The sequence below is a fragment of the Macrotis lagotis genome, chromosome 4 (genome assembly GCF_037893015.1).
Source record: "Macrotis lagotis isolate mMagLag1 chromosome 4, bilby.v1.9.chrom.fasta, whole genome shotgun sequence".
Taxonomy (NCBI): Eukaryota; Metazoa; Chordata; class Mammalia; order Peramelemorphia; family Peramelidae; genus Macrotis; species Macrotis lagotis.
The window spans coordinates 201588235-201612180 of NC_133661.1; the positions used below are offsets into that span (position 1 = coordinate 201588235).

Here is a 23946-nt window from a genome sequence, read left to right on the forward strand (position 1 = left end):
CTGCTCCCTTGGTTTTCTTTTGAAACATAGCTAATATGAAAATATGTTTTGCAGGACTTCACATATATAATCATTTATCAAATTGATGGCCTTCTTAGGGGAGGGGAGAGAGAATGGGAAAGAATTTGGAACTAAAAACAATAAATGTTAAAAAAATTTTACATATAATTGAGAAAAAAGATACTGTGTCTTATCTGAGTTCATTTCACACTGAATGTATGTTTACAGAGCTATTTCAAACAACCTTCCATTTGTTCCTTGGAGCATCAGATCTTGAACAGAAATTGCCTACTGTTTTCTTCTAGATGGAATGCTAGTGGTCACTTAATTTCCTCAGATTCCTATAGTAGTATAAACTGGTAAATTAAATAAAATGTTTTTTTTTTTCTCTCTCCTTCCTTTCTCTCTTGCATGGGGAGAAATATGCAGTCAGGCAAAATAGATTTTCACATTGGTCATGCCTAAAAAATATGTGTCATTCTGCACCCTAAGTCCATCATTTTTATCCTATTCAATCACAGTTGGCCCTTGGATTGAACAGTTAAGTCTCAAAGCTTGTTTGTCTTTACAGTATTATTGTTATTATATAAATTGCTCTCCTCCTTTCTTAATGCAAGTTTTCTCAGATTTCTCAGAAATAATCTCCAAAATTTTTGTTGTAGCACAATATTCGAAAATAGTCACATACCACAATGTGTTCAGACATCCCACAATTGATAAACATTCCCTTAAGTTTATAGTTCTTTGCTCCCAAAAAAAAGATACTCCAAATATTTTATGAATAGTTTGTATCTTTGTCATCATAGTTTTAAATTGCTTTCCAGAATGGTTATACCAATTCATAGTTGTATGAATAGAATATTAACAATACCTGTTTTCCCACAACTCCGGCATTTGTTATTTTCTGTTTTGTCAACTTTGCCAGTGGGATGAATCATCCTTTCTTTTAGAATCTCAACTGCAAGAGATAGTGAAGTTACTGTTTTTAACTTCCAGTCTAGTTAAGGAAATTGACTGGAATAGGGACCTGACTAATAGACTAGTAGCTCTATCACATATATATAAAGAGCCATTGAATATAGAGCCAAAAGGGTCGCTTAGTTACAAGTGAGAAAACAAAACTCAACAAATTAAAAGTATCTTACCCAAGGTCATGTAGATAGTAAGTAGCACAATTCTTGCAGCCTGACTGCAAAACCAATCTTTTTACTGTTCTGCATTGCATATTGATATGAGTCTCTGAATTTGGTATTCAAGTCATATAAAGTCTAAGTTTCTGGATATCTCTCATTTGGATATCTTTCTGGATTTCTTGGATATTTTTCTCATTTGGAAGTCTACACTTGATAGTGAGAGTTAGGACCAAGGAAATGGATAACCAAAGGAATTTTACTTCTTATTTGATTTTGGCTGTAATTATGAATTCCTTATCTTTTATAGGGAGACAAACTTTTAAAATCCTTGAAAGACTACTTTCAACATGAGCTCAAGAAAGAAAATGAGAGTCAGGTAAGTAATCAATCTTGTCATTAGCCTATATGTAAGTGGAAAACTGACTTCAGTAATTGTCTTAATTGAAGTTGGCTTAAAATCTGCTGCTGATGGGCATTTTGATGACAACTTTTGAAAACAGGGTTAGTTTTTATGGATAATTAACCAAACGAGTGACTTGTGTTTTGATTAGTAATGCTACTTTCCAATAGCTAAGTGTTGAATGTAGTACCTAGAAGACAAATTCGAAAATTTAATGAAATTACTGACTGCCAAATTCTGTTTCATTGCACAAAACCCAACACTCTCAATAGTTAGGAATTTATATGGCTCCAGATGAATTATTGAATGCCTTTAATGAAGTATGAGGAAACATATCAAAAGGAAGAGAATTTTAAAGTACCTACTTAAGACATTATAAAACAGAGGTTTTATTAAGAACCAGTTATGTGTGAGACACTGTAGAAGGTGCTGAAGAAACAAAGTCAAACTGTCCCTCACCATAAGGGAGTTTACTTTCTTTTGGGGTGGGGGACAACCAAAAGAATACACATAATTATTTGGGTGCAGGGGGAGCTTTAGGGAAATAAGGGTGGGCTTCCCATAGAAAGTGGTAAATGAAATGAGGAAGCGAAGGAGTCTAGGAGGCAGAAGTGATGGGGTCATCCATTCCAGGAAAGGGTAAAGGCCAGTGGAAATTGATGGAGGTGGGAGAGAAAAGGCTAAGTCCAAGTAGCGACAGCTAGGCAAGTTTGGCTGGAATATAAAATGTATGAAGGAAAATAATGTGAAATTAATTTACAAAGGAGCGAGATTATGAAGGGTTTTAAGGGACAAAGTTTCTATTTATCCTGGAGGCAAAAGTGAGAAACCGAAGATTCTTGAGCAAAGGGGTGAACTAGTTAGGCTTGGGCTTTAATATTATCGTAGAGAGAGGATTCTGGGAAGATAGCCGAGTAAGTCGTAAAATTCCAAGCTCTCCAGATTTCCTTCACAAACTAGGCAAATAGCACCTCTGAGTGAAGGTAGAAGAGCAAAAGTAAATGAGAGTTGGGGCAGAACTCTTAGTTCTCCTGGGACAAGCAGATAAGATCCATAGAACATCCCAGGAAAGAGGTTTGACTTGAGAGAAATTTAAACATCTCCTGACTAGCTATACTGAAACAGCTAGCAGTGGGCCCTGGGGGAAGCTAGGTTGGGAGGTGGCTACAGGACTGTGGGGAGTTAGATGTCTGAGGGAGAAGATTGAGAGACCTTCTGCTGACAAGGATCACCAGGCCCAGCTGTGCTACCTAGACAGGTCCTGGGCTAAAATAGGAACCAGTACCACCTGGTGAATGCAGAAGCAGCAGGGCAAGACATTGCTGACTTGGGCACATTTTCATATACATAGAGAATAGTTTCTTGCAAGTAATTTTCCTATTCTTAGGATGTAATAGATTTGTTCCTTCTTTTTACAGGATGGCAAAAGTAATATTTCTCTTTCCTCTAATGATAAGATAGAAATGATTAATGACAATGAAGAAAAATCTGACCAGGAAACTCTTGTTGCCGCTGTCACTTCACCCCTGGAAAGAGGCAAAACAGCCCCAGGAAAAAGTGGCTCCAAGGTGAGAGTGTGGAAACCCACACACCCTGTGAAAAGGGGAGTGTGAATAACTAAATGTCTTGCTGGATTCTAAGGCTCTGATATTAGTATAACTGTCTAAAGAATAATAGAAGACAAAGTGGAAATAAACACTGGGTTCAATGTTGATAAATTGGTGGTGAATTTTTTATTTGTTTCATTCTTCACCAGTTATATTTGTTTAGAGGCTTCATTTTTAGTATGGCCCATATAAGACATTCTACATGAGGTATATTCAGAGACAACACAAACCCCCACAAATATGATTTTGTGGCATACAGCTTATTTATTTCCCCATTCTCATACCCTAAACTATCTAAAACTTTTATGGCTGATCCCTGTTTCAGAAAGGAGACCTTTTTTCTCAGAACATGGATAGATAATATGTGATAACACAGAAAAATAGAAACATAAACTTAAAACATTTTTATCTCGATGTGCCTAGTCTCTTCTTGCCAAGATGAGGTTCCCAACCTTAAGGAATTCTATCTTCAGCTTATCCTCAGTAGTGGACAAAAAATTATCTCCCATATATATTATAATAATAATGATATTGTAACTCATGGACCTGCTCAGTCCTGTCTTTCCCCTTGCTATCTTACAAATAAGACTTGAGTGAAAATTCTTTCTTTCCTTCCTCCCTTACTTCTGTCTTTATTTAATTCCTTCACTTTTATGACATAATGGAGTCTCTGAATTTTGTAACAGGATCATTCAGAGATAATAGAAAGTGATCATCCTGGATCTTCCAGAGAGAAAAAATATCAAAAGGAGAATCTCTTAGCTGTTGCGGAGGCCACAAAACCATCCAAAAAGAATCGAAAGAGCAAGCGGACAGTTTGCTCTGAAGAAAATGGAAAGGAAGGTATGTAAAATAGCTAAAGAATTTCTGATTAACAAAAGGGGTTGTGCAAAGTCAGAACCAATAAAAAAAAATTAAATACCAGTAGGAGATCCACAAAATTTAAACAAGATAGGTTCCTGTTCTCTCGCTTTCTTTACTTTACATTTTTACTTTACTTTACATTTACTGGGCAAGCTTAAAGAAAAGGAACAAAGAAAATAAGTATCTCCCTCCTATCAGGAGTCCAGCACATCAGCTTGAAAGGTTGTATGAAATGGAAACTTGTAGTGTGATATGGGAAGAAGATTCTTTAAGCCTTTTTAATTAATCTTTCTCTCTGAATTAGGTGACACCCTTTTAAAGAGCCCTCATTGTTGGGATGGTTTGTCCAAACCTAAAAAAAGGAAAACAATATTTATGACTCCAAGTAAGTTTTTAAATAATTAACATCCATCCCTGAGTCAGATGCATGGAAAGTGCATAAGGAATTGTTTTAATGCTTCCCTCTTTTGGGTGGGTGTGTGTGTATTTGTATATTGCCTAGTATGTACTTAGGTCCTAACAGATTGGAACAGCACAAGACTTTCTAAACCTATTTTGAAAAGTTGAGTTGTGATGCATACAGATGCTATAATTTCTTAATTCTATCAAAACAGCTATTTTGGCTATTCTTCCCCTACCTCAGCCCATTTAGAGTTACCAAAAACTTTGCATGCTTGGGAAAACTTGAACAGAAATCATATTGAAATTAGCATGATTGATAATCCATCAACAGCATTATTAAGTGTCTCTTATCTTCCAGACACTGGGCTAAGGCCTGGGTGGGGAAATTAAAGACAAGTGAAGCACCTTTGCCATCAAGGCACTTATGTTCTAATAGGAAAGACATGAACTGTATATAGGAATATGTGAAATGAATATGAAGTGGTTTGGGAAAGGAAGAGAGAGAGAGAGAGGAAGAGCCCTAGCAGCAGTGAGGGAGATGTGGAAGATGTTGTGGAGCAGAATCTTGGGGGGGGGAAATCAAAGATGTCAAGAATTTTAAAAAAGGGGTTAGTATTAGCGAAAAACAGAAAATGTAAATTAATGGGTTTGTTCTTGATGACTTAACTTTCATATTTTGTTGGGATCATACTCTAGATTTTAAAAAGATTCATGAAGCTCATTTTAAGGAAATGGAGTCTATTGACAAGTATATTGACCGGAAAAAGAAACGTATGGAAGTCCTTAACAACTCAGTGAAGGAATTAAAGGTATGACACCTAGACAGTATTCTTAATTGATTTGGTACTTTATTTATAAACAACGAAATAAAATTATAAAAAAAGGTATTGCTAGTGTTTTACTAAAGTTATCTTAAATTTATAAACTCAGTTACTGTACCATGTATGTTATTATTAGACTGATTTTTACAAATAAGAATTTCCATCCTATGAAAAACCATTAGCTACACAGAATTCTATCAGTAGTACCAAGGAACAAAGGGTATAGATGTCTTCAGTGGCATGAACCTCAATGACCTGAAATATAAAAACCCTAAACATCCAAGATTTTTCTCCCATTTATGAGTGACTGTCTGACAAATCTTGTCCCTTGCAAAGTTAGCTTATTTCTAGTCCATAATACCTAGAAACAAGTTTCCTGACTCCAAAGTAATTTTATCAACACTTGTATTCTTCTGATCCACTCATGAATAAAGTGTCCTGAGGTTACTAGGGGGCCTCCCACCCCTTTCATCTACCTTACTTCCAAAGTGCACTGGTACCTGATATCACCAGATATAGTCTGGACTAAACCTCTTTCCTAAGATTCTACTTGTAAAGTTGATAATTTTCTACCCAGTAGAGTCTTGTCCTCTATAAACTGAGATTTCTTCAGGGAACTGACTTTTGCAGATTGTCGCAAATGTTTATGACATCAGTCCTTGTAGTAATTCACTCCATGTAGCTTCCCATTGCCTGTTGGATGCAATGTACACTATTCATTTAAAGTCCATTCCCATCTAGCCACAGAAGGGATCTTTGCAAACTACCTACACATTACTTCTTCCCTGAGGCTCTAGCTAAACTTGTCTGATATTTTTTTGTAGACACATTCCATCATCACATATGTCCACCCAATACTGAAATGTTCTTTTCCTTCATCTCTACCTGTGGAACCCCCATGTTCCCTTTAAATTTCAGCTTAAATATCACCTCTACTATAGTGATTTTTTTTTCTGATTACTCTCTTGTGAAGACCTAGCTTAAGTCACTTTTGAATTTATTATTTAAATTCTGTATTTACCTGTCTGTGAGTATGTTGCATTCTCCTATCCCTATTCTCTGGTAGAATGTAAATTCCTTAAAAGCAGAAACTATCTCCCTTTGGTATTTGTATCACCAAGGCATAGGACCCTTAACATAGTAGGTACTTAAGAAGTGCTTATTGATTGGTTGGAAAGAATCCATTACTTTTTGTTTCCTGTTTATGTATTCTTCTAAATTCCTTTCCTTGCCATAACTCAAGAAGCCCATTTCTTTCCTGCCCTCAAGCCACCAAAATTCTTTGGCTCTCCTTTCTGCCTTATTAAATATATTATTTCCATTGACAAGTACAAGTTATGAAATCTACAAATATGAGCAGAAAAAAATAAAAAAAGATTAGAAATAATTATATCTGAAGCATAAACTGTTAATTACTAGCTCTTCTAAAGAAAGTCCACAATGTGGAGTGTGTGTGTGTGTGTGTGTGTGTGTGTGTGTGTGATGTATTTAATTTCCTTTTCATTTAACCTGGGCAACTTATATTTTTGTAAATATTAGTCCATTTCACTTAGATTATCAAATTTATTGGCATAGAGTTGGGCAAAATAATTCTGACCTACCATTTTATTTTCCTCTTCAATGGTGATAAGTTCACTTTTTTCATTTATGATACTAGCATTTAGGGTTTTTTTTTTTTAATAAAACCAACTCTTGGTTTTATTTATTAGTTCAGTTTTCTTGCTTTCGATTGTTAATTTCTCCTTTAATTTTTAGAATTTCTAAATTGGGGGGTTTTAATTTGTTCTTTCTCTATTTGCATGTTTAGTTCATTGATTTCCTCTTTCTCTAATTTATTCATTGTAAGCATTTAAAGATATAATATCTACTGACAGCTGCCTTGGCTATATCCTATAAGTTTTGGTATGTTGTTTCATTATTGCCATTATCTAGGATGAAATAATTCATTCTATAATTTGTTGTTTGATCCACTCATTCTTTAAAATGATGTTATTTAGTTTCCAGTTAGTTTGGGCCTATATCTCCGTGGCTCCAATATTGCATGTGATTTTTATTGTATTAAGAGCTGACAAAAATGTATTCACTATTTCTGCCTTTCTACAATTGATTATTAGGTTTTTATGCCCTAGTACAAAGTCAGTTTTTGTATAAGTGCCATGTACTGTAGGGAAAAAAAAGTATATTCCTTTCTATCCCCATTCAATTTCCTTCATAGGTCTATCACGTCTAGGTTTCCTAACAATCTGTTTACCTCCTTAACTTTCTTCTTGTTTATTTTATGGTTAGATTTATCTAAATCTGAGAGCAGGAGGTTGAGGTCTTCTACCAGTAGAGTTTCACTATCTATGTGTTTCTGTAGCTCTTTCAACTTCTCTAAGAATTTGGATGCTATGCCGTTTGCATACATATTTAGTACTGAAATTACTTTATTGTTTATGATACCTTTTAGGACCATATAGTTTCCTTCCTTACCTCTTTTTTTTTTTTTTGGCAAGGCAAATAGGGTTAAGTGGCTTGCCCAAGGCCACACAGCTAGGTAATTATTAAGTGTCTGAGACCAGATTTGAACTCAGGCACTCCTGACTCCAGGGCCAGTGCTCTATCCACTGCATCACCTAGCTGTCCCCTTCCTTATCTCTTTTAACAATATCTATTTCTGCAGCTGCTTTGTCTGAGATGAGGATTGCTATCCTTACTTTTTTTTTCACGTCAGCTGAAGAAAAATATATTTTGCTCCAACCTTTTACCTTTACTCTGTATGTCTCTCTCTGCTTCAGATGAGTTTCTTGTAAGCAACATGTTGTAGGATTCTGGTTTTTAATCCACTTATGTTTAATTCACTTACATTTTAAGAGAAAGTTCATCCCATTCATATTCAAAGTTATAATTACTAATTACTAACTCTTTATTGCCCTCCATGTTATCTTCCCTCTGTATTTTTCCCCTTTTTTTCACTATCCAAATTCTCCAGTTTCTGAATACCACCACCTTCAGTGTGTTTGCCTTCCTATATCCAGCCCCCTCCCCTTTCTTTCCCCTTTCCCTTTGCCCCTTCTTCCTTCCCTTCCTTCTGTTAGTTCCCCTTTTCCTCCCCCCTCCCCGTTTCCCCTTTTAAGACTTGAAAGGTAAGATAAGTTTCTTAAACTGAGTATATGTATGCTAACTTCAAGCCAAATTTGACTAGAGTAAGATTCAGACAGTTCTTACCTCCTTCCTTCTTCTCCTCTATGGCAATAGCTCCTTTATACCTCTTAATACAATGAGCAAATTTCTGTTAAGAGGTTTGTTTTCATATTTTATATGAGGGAAAATCAGGAGACCTTAACACAGTGCCTATCTACTTTCTGTGATCTTGGCCGGAAGTCTTCCCATGTGTGGTGTGATATGAATATCTAATTGTTTTAGCTATCCCAAGATGCAGCTACAACTTGGCTACAGAAAAACAGGATGGAGATGGTATGTAATGTCCTTTTCTTAGGGCTGAGTCTTGGATACTTCCAACACCTCTTCTACCTATCAGCGTGTTAAAGCATTATGGGTTTTTAAGTCAATAATAGAATTCTTTTTTTCTTCCTAGTATGTCATTTGGGACAATTACTATCCAACAAACCTTATAACATCATAGATGAGCTGCATTTTTTCTCCCATGAATGTCAGTGATTTGAGGGTTTATGGTATCATGGAGAGATGGAATGTTTTGGAGATTTGGGGTCCAAACATTTATAGGAAACTTCATATATAAACTATAAAATATGTTTTGATATGAATTACCAATACAATCTTCCCATCTTTTTATTTTCAAAGTGTTTTATTGATGACTTTTATTTTACATCACAATTATTTCAACCCCTGCCCCCCCAAATAAAAATGCCCTCATACCCCATCAAAAATGTTTTTCAAAAAACATCCAAAACAATATCCAGTATGATACTGTGCACTAGTCCTCAGTCCTTCTACCATGAGATATGTTTTAGAATCTACTCCATAGATCCTAATTTGTTTTTCATAACTCTGAAAATTTTGACTTTTGATCATCTTTTTCTCTGTATTGTGAGTTATTGGATGTGTAATTTTGTCCATATAGAAACTTATCAAATGACTCTTTAGACTAAAATGAATTCTATATACTTAGTCTTCTACTACCACCTTTTTTATAGTTGGTAGAACAATGACCCTGAAGTCAGGAAGACCTAAGTTCAAATTTGGCCTCGGACACTAGCTGTGTGACTTTGGGCAAGTCACTTAACCCTGAGTGCCTTGCATCTAGGGCCTTCTCCACTTGTACTGATTCATATCTGGACACTGGACCCAGGTGGCTCTGAAGGAGAAAGTGAGTTTGGTGACTTAGTACAGCACCCACCTCACTCAAATCCAATTCATATGCATGTCACAGGCCTTCCTTTTGTCATGGTCTTCTTTAAGAACTAAGGACAGGGGGCGGCTAGGTGGCGTAGTGGATAAAGCATGGGCCCTGGAGTCAGGAGTACCTGGGCTCAAATCCGGTCTCAGACACTTAATAATTACCTAGCTGTGTGGCCTTGGGCAAGCCACTTAACCCCGTTTGCCTCACACACAAAAAAAAACTTAAAAAAAAAAGAACTAAGGACAAAACATCATGGTATATGTGCCTGGGGAAGAATTATATGTAAATTATGTGTATTAGCCCAGGAATTGTAGCCACAGATTTCTGGCAAAAACCTCAGATGATTTTATCAGAGGAGTTAAACTATTGTTAATATATCCAGCTAACTTGACACTCTTTTAGAAGGCCATGTCATTATACAACTGTTCATATCAAACTTAAAATGTATCTGGCACTGACAGGAAACATGATCTACTAAGAGTTTTTTTTTTTAATGAAATTTTGGATTTTTTTTTTAAATGAAAATAAGAATTTCTGTCTTAAAATGCATTATGTCATAGGTCTGATGCTGCTGAGTCTTTAATGAAGAGTAACTTTAGGAGGCAGCTAGGTGGCACAGTGGATAAAGCACTGGCCCTGGAGTCAGGAGTACCTGGGTTCAAATCCGGTCTCAGACACTTAATAATTACCTAGCTGTGTGGCCTTAGGCAAGCCACTTAACCCTGCTTGCCTTGCAAAAACCTAAAAAAAAAAGAGTAACTTTAGATCTTGGCACTTTCTTATATTATTAGGTTGTTTAAATTCAATTCTTTTAAATCTTAATCTGAATTTTTCTACTTTTGACAACATTTTGCCATGATTTCAGCAGTGTTCTCTGCTTTCCAAGTTAAATTTCTTTTTGACGTAGTTGAGACTAAAGAAATTCAGTACTCAAATTTTTCTTTCTCTTTTTGACAGATATTAGCTAAAAAAGCTAATCTAACTAGAACTCCCTACAGTAATTCCAAGGTGAGCCTTCTAACATTTTTCTGAATAATTGTGGAATTTCTATGTAGGAGCTTGATTTCCTGTATCAATATATTGTATTCCCCTTGTCTTAAGCCCTTATCTAGCACAATGTCTGAGAAATTGCAGGTGCTCCAAAAACTTTTAATTAAAGTTGTTTTGTTTCTATCCTTTATAGTAGGGTTTCTCACATGAACTTCTCTAAGTGATCTTCTAGATGTTCCCCTTTGGGGTATTCTATGAAGGAGTCTGATGCTCCTTTTTTATCCTATATATTGTCCAATAACGAAAGAGTTTGTGGCTACTATTTGTACTTATACTTTTGTTCTAAATCACCATCACCACATGGTGAAGTTCCTGAAATGCTATAGTCCTTTGACCTTTTGTGGGATAGAATGACAGTTATTTCAATTCATACTAAAGGAATAAACTCTGCTAATAAAACATAATTTTAGTGGACTTAACAATCATTGGAACCATTTTTATTGTTTCTTCTTTAAGAAAAGTTCATCTTCCATGGCAGCAATGAGCCCAGTTCCTCAGAGAGGCAGGCCCTCTTCTACCTGCACTCCTGTCAGTCTGCGACGCTCACTTCGTACATCTCTTGGAACTGCAAACCGAAGCATCTTGTCTCAGAAACTGTTCAAACCGTCTACCCTCTCAACTAACAAAATGAATGTCAGGTAAAGTAGAACCCCCAAACTGAACCAAAAGGCAATCTTCAGAAAGTCTTTTGATCATATCTAAAGGTTTTAATAATCCTACTGCACAATTATATTACCCACTTGTTAAGACAGTGAAATATCAGGTGGGGATAAGATAAGTATGAGTTGAGGGAATATAATTTTTTTGGATTTTTGTTTTCAGTCTTTCCCAGTTTCCCTAAATGTACACAAAGAGTCAATAACTAGAGGGGGGAAAAAAGAAAATGGACCATGACTATAGACTGGAAAATCAGGAGGGAGTCACAAATCTCCGCTATTATCATCATGATGATCCAATTGTTTGCTTAGAGACACACTCAACAATGTGGTTGAAGTCTATCTGGCTCAGAACTATGACATTTAAAACTTGGCCAAAAAAGCTTGAAGATATTAAAAGAGCTGTGAATTCCAAAAAGACTCTTAGTAGCTCTTGATGCCAGCTCCATTAATGTCTTCTGAATGCTCAAATGAAAACTTCCAAGATACTTTTTTTTTTTTCATTTAAACCAAAAGCCTAATCATTAGGTTTGAGTAATTTTCTTCAATCTATAATACAGTGAATTGTTTGTGAGCTAAAAAATACAGTCAACACAACACAACTACCCCTTTTTAAAAAAAATATGCTTTATCTACAACCTGTGTCCTTTGATCTCTCCACCTCTTTGGGAAATTCTAAAACAATGGTATCTGACCAGGAAGTACTATATTTAATTAGTGGTCATTTCACTCACCTTGAGGATACCTAATAACAAATCTGTGGAACCTTGAGTAAATTATTTCATTTCTATTGACTTCATTTTCTTCTTCTGTAAAATGAGGGAACAATCCTAGATTTATTTCTTGTTCTGTATTTTTATAAAAACTTTCATGAATAGACTGAATTGGCAGCTAGCTCGATGGCCTACCTTATTCCTTCCCACTCTAGCACATTCTTTTATTAGTATTAGAAAGTCAGAAATTGGCCTCAAATTCTCACTTTGCTACTTACCAACCCTGTAAACTTGGGCAAATCATTCAATTTCTCTGAACCTCGGTTTCCTCATTTGTAAAATGGGCCCTTGGGAAGAAAGCTTTTTATTAGTCCCAAAGAACTATGTAGAATTGAGTTACAAGAGTCTTGCTCTTGCTCTGGCCTCAGAGGGATCAAGACTGTCCCAGGAACATCTAGCTCATACAAAAATAAAAATTAAAAAATTATTTTTCCCTTAGACACGGTCTGGAGCAATAATAAAGGATTTATATTGATTACACTTTAAGGTTTGTAAAACACTTTATAAATACCTAATTTTATTCTTACAATACCTTTGGAAGGCATGAGGTGCTACTATTACTCCCCATTTTACAGATAAGGAAACTAAGGCAGCAGAGATTAAGGGATTTGGCTTGGATCACACATCTAATCTCTTAGGCCATATTTGAAATCATATCTTTCTGATTCCAGGACCAGCACTCTATCCATTTTGTCATCTGTATCCAAAAAAATAAATGCTAGGATATTAAGAAGAAAAGTCATATATTTCTTAGCATATTTGTGATTAACTGTCTTCTCCAATACCTTCCACCATTTTTCCATCTTTTCCCCAAAGAAGAAAAATCAGAGTAAAGATTGAGTAGATGAGAAAGTTCTTTTGAAATAGTCTATTTTGAATTCCCTCTCTCACTGCTTGGTGATACTGTTCAATAAGTAAGCATCAGGGGCAGCTAGGTGGCACAGTGGATAGAGCACTGGCCCTGGAGTCAGGAGGACCTGAGTTCAAATCTGGCCTCAGACACTTAATAATTACCTAGCTGTGTGGTCTTGGACAAGCCACTTAACCCCACTGCTTTGCAAAAAATAAAAATAAGTAAGCATCAGCAGGTGGTACATGAGCTTCTCAATAACAGTGTATTGCATTGTATTATTCTGTTAAGGTTCTCGGAAGCTACAAAAGATAATGAGCATAAACGCTCACTGACCAAAACTCCAGCCAGAAAGTCTCCTTATATCAACATGCTTGACACTCAGCCTAAGTGCCAGGCTGTCCTGGTGAAGAATAAGGAAAAGGAAGCCATTCAAGCCAAGGGTGAATATACTCCAGGTAATATTTGCTCCATGTTCTCTTGTCTTTCCCCTCTAACAAAAAAACGTTGGAAATTTCATCTTGGGCAGCTAGGTAGCAGTGGATAGAGCATCAGCCCTGGGGTCAGGAGGACCTGAGTTCAAATTTGACCTCAGATACACTTAACCCCACTGCCTTGCCAAAAATAAGAAAAAAATCTTCATCTTTATGCCAATTGACTTGCTGGATTTTTTATGTATACTTGTTTCACCAGTTTCTTACAGCAGGCATAATCAGTAGTTACATTCACATTAGGAAATATTTTGTGCAAAGTTTAACCTCTGCACCAGCCCTGAAGTCAGGAGGACCTGAGTTCAAATTCAGCCTCAGACACTTAATAATTACCTAGCTGTATGACCTTGGGCAAGTCAGTTAACCCCATTGCCTCCCCAAAAACAACAAAAAAAATTAACCTCTACCTGCTGGAGAAAATGTTAAATGGTCATAAATATTGAATTAACCTTGCTTTCTAGATTCTAGAGGTATAGACCAGAGATTGAGCAGCACCTAACTGGGGCTATATTAAATATCCATATTTTTTAATATTTTATTTTTTCCAATTACATGTAAAAGTTTTTTAACATTCTTTTTTAAATTCTGAGTTCCAAACTCTTTCCCGTTTCCCTCCTCAATGAAAAGTTAAGCAATATGATAAAGGTCATACATGAATACTCACATAAATACTCACATCTTAGAATAAATATTGCTATTTAATAGGTTCTCCTTGAAAATTTTTAAAAAATTTTTTTTCAATTTAAGGCAGTGGGGTTAAGTGACTTGCCCAAGGTCACACAGCTAGGTAATTATTAAGTGTCTGAGATCACATTTGAACTCAGGTCCTCCTGACTCCAGTGGCCACTAAACCACCTAGCTGCCCCTCTTCTTGAACATGTTAAGATCTAAGCCCTGAAGGTTCCACATTGGCAGCTGTTCATAGAATAAATTCTGCACCTTGAATTGTATTAAGAAGAAGTAGACAGTACAAACTAGAATTCAACTTGGAACTAAATGTAACCAAATCCCCTTCTACACACAGTGACTATGCTCCTCTTTCATTATACCTTCTACCTGCAAAAATCACAAAAAAGAAAGACCACAGAAGAAAGGCTTTCTTCTCACCTTGGGCCCTGAAAGCCTGCATGGTCATGATGTGTGGTTCAGTGGTGGTTTCAAAGGAGTGCAAAAAGTTACAAATAATAAAATCAGACTTCTGCCTCCTAAATATCCCCCCCTTTTCCTTTATCTTAGACCAACAGGCAAACGACATTTTGTTTAAAGGACTAAAATGCCTGGGTTTGAGGTCATATGACAAATAATGGAGATTCATGTTTCTAAGACATACAGATTCAGGGAAGTCATTTAACCTCTTGTGCGCCAGCATGAGTCTCTAAAACCAAGGTAAGGGCCTGTCTGGTAGAAAGTGTTTCCTCATAAGTGGTTTTCCACATCAGTAAAATGACAGGACTGGTTCAGAAAAGAAAAAGAAACGAGTCAGATGAGCTCAAGCTTCCAAGACCACCAAGGCAACTGAAGGAATAACCCCTGCTCCTCTCCTCTCCCAGTCCTGCCTGCCCCGTGTGCTGCATCAGGGTCTACTACCTGAGTACCGAAAGACAGCACACTTAGGAAGCTTAATTAAGGGGAGACCTGTCTCGAGCATGGATAGGGCAAAGTGGCCCAAGACCAGATGAAGCCAATATAATAAAAATCACCAACTAAATCAATTTGCTTACTAGGTGCCATACCAAGCCATCAAAGGGTTACTTTTTACAGAGCCAAGAAAAATTATCAAAATTCATCTGGAAGAACAAAAGTTGAAGAACCCTAAGAGGAAATAAATGGGACAATTAAGAGGAAATGGGCTCACGAGAGCTCTAACTATTACAAAATAATAATTATGAAAAAGCTGTGGCATGATATTAAAAAAGCTAGTTAAGTATAGAACACACTGAAGCATAGTATTCAGTAAACTGAAAGACCCTGACTATTCCAGTAAAAATTCACTTCACAATAGAAATTTTTGAGAAAACCAGAAAATAACCATAGTTAGATAAATAATCTCACACCAAATATCAAATAAACTCTGAAAGGATACTTGACTTAGATACAAAAAGTCACATCTGAACAGAAATGGAGGAGATACACATGAAAACTGGATAGGGAAAAATTCTTGACAAAATAAGGAGCAGAAAAGATCACAAAATACGTTTTTGGGAGATACAATAGAAAAGGCCCAGTAGCTAATTATTTAGCAACTCTTTCTACCATATAACTTTTCATTGATATTCTGTTCACTTTTTTTTTTTATCAAGTTTAGACTGCTTTTAAATATATTGCCTTCTCAAGTTGTTACCATTATTTTGAAAAGTCTTAAGACTTCGAGAATGATTTATACACCATTTACCAATTCTCTGTCCTTTTGATTTTTAGCTGTTACCCCTTTCAAGTTTACAGCTGAGGCAACACAGACCCCAGTCAGTAATAAGAAGCCAATATTTGATCTCAAAGCAAGTCTCTCTCGTCCACTTCGTTATGAGCCACACAAAGGTATGCAATGATAGTATATTTTTGTATAGGGCATACAAAGAATACCATCCTGAAGATTCAAAGACTATCTAAAAATAAGAAAGCTATCAAATGGTTTGGTGTGCTGACAGTTGATTACTGAATGGTTCCTTCAACTAATCTTAGAAATGTTGCTACCCATCCATCTCAAAATTGAAAGCTATTTTTGCCAGTTGTTAAAAGAATTTTTTGGAAAGAAACTTAGAATATTCTGCTTAAAGGAATAAGACTTATTTACAATTTTTTTTTCTCTTCAGGTTGCTAAATTGGTAGAACAGAGCAGGTAGGAATAGTTTGCCTAGATTTTACCTAATGATTAGTAAAGCATCTCATATTATTTTGGTGGAAAAGATGGAGAGCTGGACTACACAATAGAACAGTCAAATGAGCTTGGAACTGACTGAATGTGTGGTATCAAGAAGTTGTCATTGCTGACCCATTGTTGACATGGAAGGTGTCCAATGAGGAATACTGGAGATCTGTTCTTGGCTTTGGGTTTTGTTTTTTTTTTTACATTTTCACTGATTGATATAAACGCATAAACCATATGTTCATCAAATTTTAAATGCTACGAAGTTGGGAGGCATAGTTAACACAGTGGATGACAAAATGTTATTCTGTTGGGCTGAATGTAAAGTGATACTTGCACTTAGTTCAGAAAATCAGCTTCACAAGTATAGTAGAAGTCAGGAAAGCATGAGTGGAGAGGAATTTCTGTGAAAAGATCTAACAGCTGAAATGGCCCATAAGCTTAATATTAAATCAACCGTCAATACTGTGATTAGGCAACCAGAAAACTTGTTTAGAGCCAAGTAAAGGGTAATGTAGTATATGAAGGAGGAGAGTGATAGTTAGGCTAGCCCATGCCTGGTCTGGAATAAGCTTTTCAGTTCTACACTGCAGTTTAGGAAAAACATTAAGAAGCTGGATTATATCCAAAGGCAGGCAGCCAAAATGATGATGGGCCTCTAGGCAATGCTGCATGAGGATCAGTTGAAGAAATGAGACACCCTTAGGTTGACGAAGAGACAGGAGAGCTATTTTCAAGTATATGAAAGGAGAATTAATTTTTTGTCTCTTGGCCCCCAAAGGGCAAAACTAAGAATATGTAGAAGTTGCAAATTTAGCTTAATGTAAAAAAACAAATACTATAACTAATAATAATCTTAAGTAATTGGAGAGAAGGCAAAAATAGACAAGTTTGGTTATATAAAACCAAGTGTGTCCAAATAAAATCAGTGCAGTTAAAATAGAAGGGAAGCAGTTAACAAGGCAGTAAAAAAATCTTTACAGAACATTTATCTGATAAAAAAGATTCATTTCTAAGATATATAAGAAGCTGATTTAAATCTTTAAAAAGACATTGCCCCATTGCTAAATGGCATGTGAACAGGTAGCTTTCAATGGAAGAAATTGTAAACTATTACCAGCCATATATAAAAAAAAAAAATTCCATATTGAAGAAATGCAAATTAAAGCAACTCTAAGGTTCTACCTTATTCCCATCTGATTGGCAAAGATAACAAAAAAGGAAAATGACAAAAGTTGATGGTGCTATAGGAAAATGGGTATGTACATTAATGCACTGTTGATGGAACTTGTGAATTGGTTTGACCATTCTGGAAAGCATTTTGTAACTGTGCCCTTAAAGTGATTAAAGTGGGCATACCCTTTGACCCACAGATACTACTTATTAGGACTAAATGTCAAAAAGATCAAAGAAAGAGAAAAAGAACTAAATTACACAGAATTATTTATAGTAGTATTTATAGTAGTTCCTTTTTGGAATTGGAAAAGATGGCAATATACTATGAGAAACCTGGCAAGACTTATGAAATTAAAAAAAAAATCTTCCAATAAAAGCTATAGCAGCTCCCTGTATCACATGTATTGAGACAGGGATTTTTATTTTTGTTATGGATTGGATTAGATAGCTACCACAGATCCTTTCAACTGTTGTTTTCTGTGATCGGCATAGAAAAATGTTACTTACCTTAGTTTTATTTGGAATATTATTTGGGAACTTTAGGTAAAAAGAGGCAGGAATCGTGACCAATATAACTAAGTAAAAGCACAATTGAGGGCTACATTCAAAATTTGAAAATGAGGGAGGAGTGAAAATACTGTACTAGTATCTACTATACCAGCTCCTTTCAGCAGCAGTGTGCTGCAGAAACATTTTTATTTCTTTTTATGTTTTATTAAAAGCAATGTTAAACATTTATCCAACCACATTTGCTTAATACTGCTTACACAGAAATTGATTGATTTCAGTTTATCATGAAACATTTTCTATGTCACCTAAGTCCTCATCAGAATTTTAAAGTCTGTATTTTAACGGGTGTGTGTGTGTGTGTGTGTGTGTGTGTGTGTGTGTGTGTGTGTGTGTGTGTAGGTATATGTATAGGGTTTGTATGTGTATGTATTTATATGCACATAATATATACCATTACTGTTAGGAGAGTGAGGCCAGATACAAAGGGAGTCACCCAAGGTCACAAATAGTAAGGATCTGAGAAGGGCTTTGAAACTTATTCCAGAACCTATGGTCTTTACTGTTCCTTGCTCCCTTCTGTTTTATTTAACTATTCTATTGCTGGATGTTTAGTTTGCTTATGACAGTGGTGGGGTATTTTTTTGGTTTGTTTGATTTTTGTTGGGGTTTTTTCCCCAAATTACATTTTATGCTGCTAGGAATATCTTTGACCACGCTACTCTGAAATAAATAAATAAATGAACAAATAAATAAATGGCTGATTATATTCATAATCAAAGGAATTATTGATTTTGGTTGTTTATTGCCAGATTACTTCTCAGCAATTTAATGTTTAAAATTCTACCAGCAGTGAATGAATATACTTGTTTTGTCACAAGCATACTAACACTGACTTCATTGTTTTTAACTATTTTTGCTACTTTAAACATAAAGATAGTATTTCAAAGTTGTTTTGGATTTAGAGGCAAGCATTTTTTTTCTAAGTTGTTATTAACTATTCTAGGTCTTTTGAAAATTCTCTTCCTGTTTTTTGACTTTAGGTCAAAAGATTTTTTTTTTTTTTTTTTTGGTTTTTGCAAGGCAAAGGGGTTAAGTGACTTGCCCTAGGTCATGTAGCTAGTGTTTGAGGCTGGATTTGAACTCAGGTCCTCTTGACTTCAGGCTGGTGCTCTACCCACTATGCCACTTAGTTGCCCAAAAAAATCTTTAGGTGTTAAGCACTGACACAATATTTTAGATATCTAATTTATATCAATATTTATGTCATTTATATATGACCATAATTATTTTTTGATCTTTTTTTTTTTGCAAGGCAATCAGGGTTAAGTGACTTGCTCAGGATCACACAGCTAGTAAATATTCAAGTATCTGAGCCTGAAATTGAACTCTGATCCTCCTGAATCCAGGACCAGTGCTCTATCCTCTGCAAAATGTAGCTGACTTTTCCTAATCTATTTTTAAAAATTTATATAGCTTTCAGGTTTGGTTTTTAAAATTTCAGTATACTCCAATACATCTTGGCTATTTTAATTCCTTCTATTTGATAAATCAAAAATTGGTCTCCTTTCATGGTTTTGAGATAACTTTAATTTTATTTTCTCCTATCTCATTCAGTGCTGTATGTTTGTACTTCACCTATTTAGAATTCACAGGATTATGCTGTATGGATTCAAATTCCTTTCCTGTAAAACCAATAATTTTACAAAATAGTATATGTATTATTTTAATAGTTAGGTCTATATTTTTAGAAAATACCTGTTGAAATAGAATAAGTTGGATTTTGCTCTTGGGGTTGTAGACTGACCCTAGAATCTAAAAATGTCTCCTTGGGTGAGGTAGTTATTATATACCTAGAAAACCCAAGAGAATTAATTCTAAAACTAGTTAAAATAATTAACAACTTTAACAAAGTTTCAGGATATATAATAAACTCACATAAATTATTAGCATTTCTATATATCACCAACAAGAAAAAAATTTTAATTTAAAATAACTAAACAATATCAATGAGAATCTACCTGCTGAGAGACAGGCAGTTGTTAGCATCTTCGTGTTGTTATATTTGAGGTGTTAAGTGGTTTGTACTTTGTAGAAATAATGATCATTTGAATATAAAATTTTTTATAAAAACTTGTAATTTTTTTCTACATGAAAATCATTTGATCTAGGTTTTTTCCACTTTTAGTGACTTTCAAAAACCTACAGAATATACTGAAAATTCAGTGACACAGATGTTATGAAGATGGCCTTTTGCAAGAAATTGACACAGAACAACAGTGTTAATGGGAGGAGAGAGGAAAAGAGAATGCCATAATACTTGGAAGTTCATTTCAGGGATATGGTATCAAAATAAGAAGAAAACAGTAGGGGGTGGGTGGGGAGGTGGTGGTGTATGTGTGTATACATGTATGTGTATGTGCTCATAAGAATGAAGTTATCAGCAATATAAATTGAAACATCTATTGAAGTTTTTCATTTCTTTTTGCTTTTATGTAGGGAAGCTAAAACCATGGGGGGAGTCTAAAGAAAACATTGCTCTGAATGAAACAACAAATAGAATTGACTTCCACAAAAAAACTTACAAACAGCCACATCTCCAGACCAGGTCAGTATTTAATTATTATGATTGTTTAGTTTAAAATTTTTTCTGTACAACCATTTAAAAGTGCTGTTCTCATGATAAATATTTTACTGAAGCACTGTTTTAACTATTTAGCATAGGGATAAAAAAAGGGCTTTTAATCATTTGTGTCCTGGATCCCTTTGGCCTTTTCTTGAAGCCTATGAACTTCTTCTCAGAATAGTCTTTTTAAATAATTGACGGAAGCTCAATTTCAATTAGAGGCTAGTGAAAATGAAGATACAATTTTTCTTCCATTAAAGTTCACAGATCTCCTGAAATCTATCAATGGAGCTCAAATTAAGAAAATCTCAAGGGGCGGCTAGGTGGCGCAGTGGATAAAGCACCAGCCCTTGAGTCGGGAGTACCTGGGTTCAAATCCCATCTCAAACACTTAATAATGACCTAGCTGTGTGGCCTTGGGCAAACCACTTAACCCCATTTGCCTTGGAAAAAACCTAAAATATACATATATATATGTATATATGTATATATGTGTATATGTGTATATGTGTATATGTGTATATATGTATATGTGTATATATAATCCCAAAATAGTTTTATACTTTGATTAAATGAAATGTTGCAGTTTTGTTCTTATATTTGTAGTTTGAGCATTAAGACTACTCTAATGTTAAAATAGTATTCTAATTACTACAAGATATCTTGTTGTTTCCTAATCTCAAATAAACGTCTTTCTGTAGAGAAGAGCAACGGAGAAAACACGAGCAGAAAAGGAAAGAGAAGAAAGATTGTGTCCTTGGAACTCGACGAGGACTAGTCATGCTTGGGGACTAACAATCTGCCAAGCACTTTGTAGATATTCTTAATTATGAATCTTTTATGCTTCTGTAAATATTTCTATATTTGTTTTGTCATTGTAAATTTCATCCAGGCTGTCCTCTTTTCTTATTCCTACTTAAAATATATATGTCTCTGGAGCTATCATATTAACCACCATCACTGAAATAGTGACACTATCAGCTTCCAAATATTTCATTTTTAAACTCTGGCAAATTATCTAAAATGGGCTTTTCCTAATTCTTTTTTGTTTATAATAAAGTATAACCTCATAATCCTTTGATAAAGATTTTTAATGTCACATATCCTCTTCTAGTCTTAGGATTTCAAATAACTTGCAGGTATAACCCTTTTCACATTTTAAATGATGGGAAAGAAGGAGAGAAGATAGAATAGAACTAAACTCTTCTAATCCTCTAGTGAACTTACTAAAAATACTGAGTAATCCTGAGTAAGCAGTAATAAAAAAAAAAAATCAAGCTTCAGTGTGTTCTTAGACTTTTCCTTAGATAACTGTTCTCTCTAAATATATATTCATTGCTATTTGTTATTAGAGGGCCATAGTTCACATTTATACTCTGCTTTCAAGACTAAAGGAAAAGGATCATGCTCACAAGAGTCTTTTGGTTTTCAAGATTATTGTACTCTGTAATCTAGTCACTTTTACAAAGGATATAAAAGACTGGGTGCATAGAATTATAACAATCTCTATTGACTCAATTTTATATTTGGCAGTCTTGTCAGATTAAAATACTATAAGATAACCTGCTAAGTTTTCTACTGCTTTGTAAGATTTTCATAAATAAAATTAAAACTGAAAATTCACCTTCTCCTGAGCTAAGTCTTTTATACTTTTTATAATAATAAAACTTGGTGGTCCAAGGAAAAAGAGCAAACAAAATAACAAACAAGAGGGGACCAGGGGTGAGAGGAAGAGAGCCACTGGGAAGAGAGACAACTTAAAAAAATTTAAGATAAAGTAACTAAAGGAACATAAGTATTGTGTTTGGTGGGGGGTGGATCCTAACTTGGATAAAATCCATTAGAGACAAATGGAAGAAAATATAAACCTAACTCATAATTTTAAATGCAAATGGAGTTAATCAAAAAAATACAAATATGAATGACAGACTGAATAAATCCTACAACCTATTGTTTAACAAGAAACAACAGGGCAATATAGGTGACACAGTGGATAGAGTACAGGCCCTGGAGAGGACCACCTGAGTTCAACTTCAGCTTCAGGCACTTTATACATACTACCTTTGTGACCTTGGGCAAGTCACATTGCCTCACAAAAAGACAAACATCATTTAAAAAACTAACACACACACACATGAAATAAAGCTAAGGAGATAAAAAATTTATTACGCATCCAAATAAATTCATTTTAAAAAAAAGATCTCATGTCAAGAGAAATGATTAAAAGGAATATGGATATCTCAGACTGGCCAATGTGACCAAAAAAGGACAATAATCAGTGTTGGAAGGGGATATGAGAAATCAGAGACACTAATGCATTGTTCGTGGAGCTGTGAACTCATCCAAACTTTGTGGAGAGCAATTTGGAATTATGCCCAAAGGGCAATAAAAATGTGCAATACCATTTGATCCAGCAATTGCTGGATCTGTACCCTGAAGAACACATGAGAAAGGATTAAAGCATCACTTGTACAAAAATATTCATAGCTCTGTGCTAGCAAAGAATTGGAAATTGAGTGAATGCCCATCAGTTGGGGAATGGCTGAACAAATTGTATGTATACATTATGGAACACTTCTTTTTGAATGAAAAATCATTTAAGTATCATGTGCTAGGCACCTTTTTTTATTTATTTTTATTAAAGATATTATTTGGGTTTTACAATTTCCCCCCAATCCTACTTCCCTCCCCCCTACCCCCCCAGGGAAAGCAATCTGTAAGTCTTTACTTTGTTTCCATGTTGTACCTCGATCCAAATTGGATGTGATGAGAGAGAAATCATAGCCTTAAAGAAGAGACAAGTCTAAGAGGTAACAAGATCAGACAATAAGATATGTTTTTTTCTAAATTAAAGGGAATAGTCCTTGAACTTTGTTCAAACTCCACATCTCCTTATCTGGATACAGATGGTATTCTCTTGCAGACAGCCCAAAATTGTTCCCGATTGTTGCACTGATGGAATGAGCAAGTCCATAGCCCCCATGTTGCTGTTAAGGGTGTACAGTGTTTTTCTGGTTCTGCTCCTCTCACTCAGCATCAGTTCATGCAAATCCATCCAGGCTTCCCTGAAATCCCGTCCCTCCTGGTTTCTAATAGAACAATAGTGGACACTATTGTTCTATTAGAAACCAGGAGGGCTGGGAATTCAGAGGAGCATGCTGAGGAGATGAGCAGAACCAGAAGAACATTGTAAACCCTAACAGCAACATGGAGGTGATGATCAACCTGGACTTGCTTATTCCATCAGTGCAACAAATGGACAATTTTCAGGTATCTACGATGGAGAATGCCATCTGTATCCAGAGAAAGAATTACAAAGTTTGAACAAAGACCAAAGACTATTACCTTTGATTTAAAAAAAAAA

At 35.3% G+C, this 23946-nt stretch overlaps 1 protein-coding gene across 3 annotated transcripts in view; it reads left to right on the plus strand.

Annotated features, from left to right (window-relative positions):
- NUSAP1 (nucleolar and spindle associated protein 1) overlaps positions 1 to 22201 on the plus strand; it is a 24715-nt gene extending 2514 nt beyond the window's left edge. The window contains exons 2-13 of one of the 3 annotated variants that reach the window (XM_074235128.1): positions 1441 to 1509; positions 2952 to 3101; positions 3827 to 3983; positions 4309 to 4389; positions 5103 to 5215; positions 8633 to 8683; positions 10548 to 10598; positions 11097 to 11278; positions 13211 to 13377; positions 15829 to 15945; positions 20456 to 20564; positions 21284 to 22201. In XM_074235128.1, the coding sequence (XP_074091229.1) occupies positions 1441 to 1509; positions 2952 to 3101; positions 3827 to 3983; positions 4309 to 4389; positions 5103 to 5215; positions 8633 to 8683; positions 10548 to 10598; positions 11097 to 11278; positions 13211 to 13377; positions 15829 to 15945; positions 20456 to 20564; positions 21284 to 21377 (1341 nt within the window). In that variant the 3' untranslated portion in view covers positions 21378 to 22201. The remainder of the gene's footprint in view (positions 1 to 1440; positions 1510 to 2951; positions 3102 to 3826; positions 3984 to 4308; positions 4390 to 5102; positions 5216 to 8632; positions 8684 to 10547; positions 10599 to 11096; positions 11279 to 13210; positions 13378 to 15828; positions 15946 to 20455; positions 20565 to 21283) is intronic. The other 2 variants (XM_074235129.1, XM_074235130.1) reach the window with 2 other exon arrangements.
- Positions 22202 to 23946: the final 1745 nt, after the last annotated feature.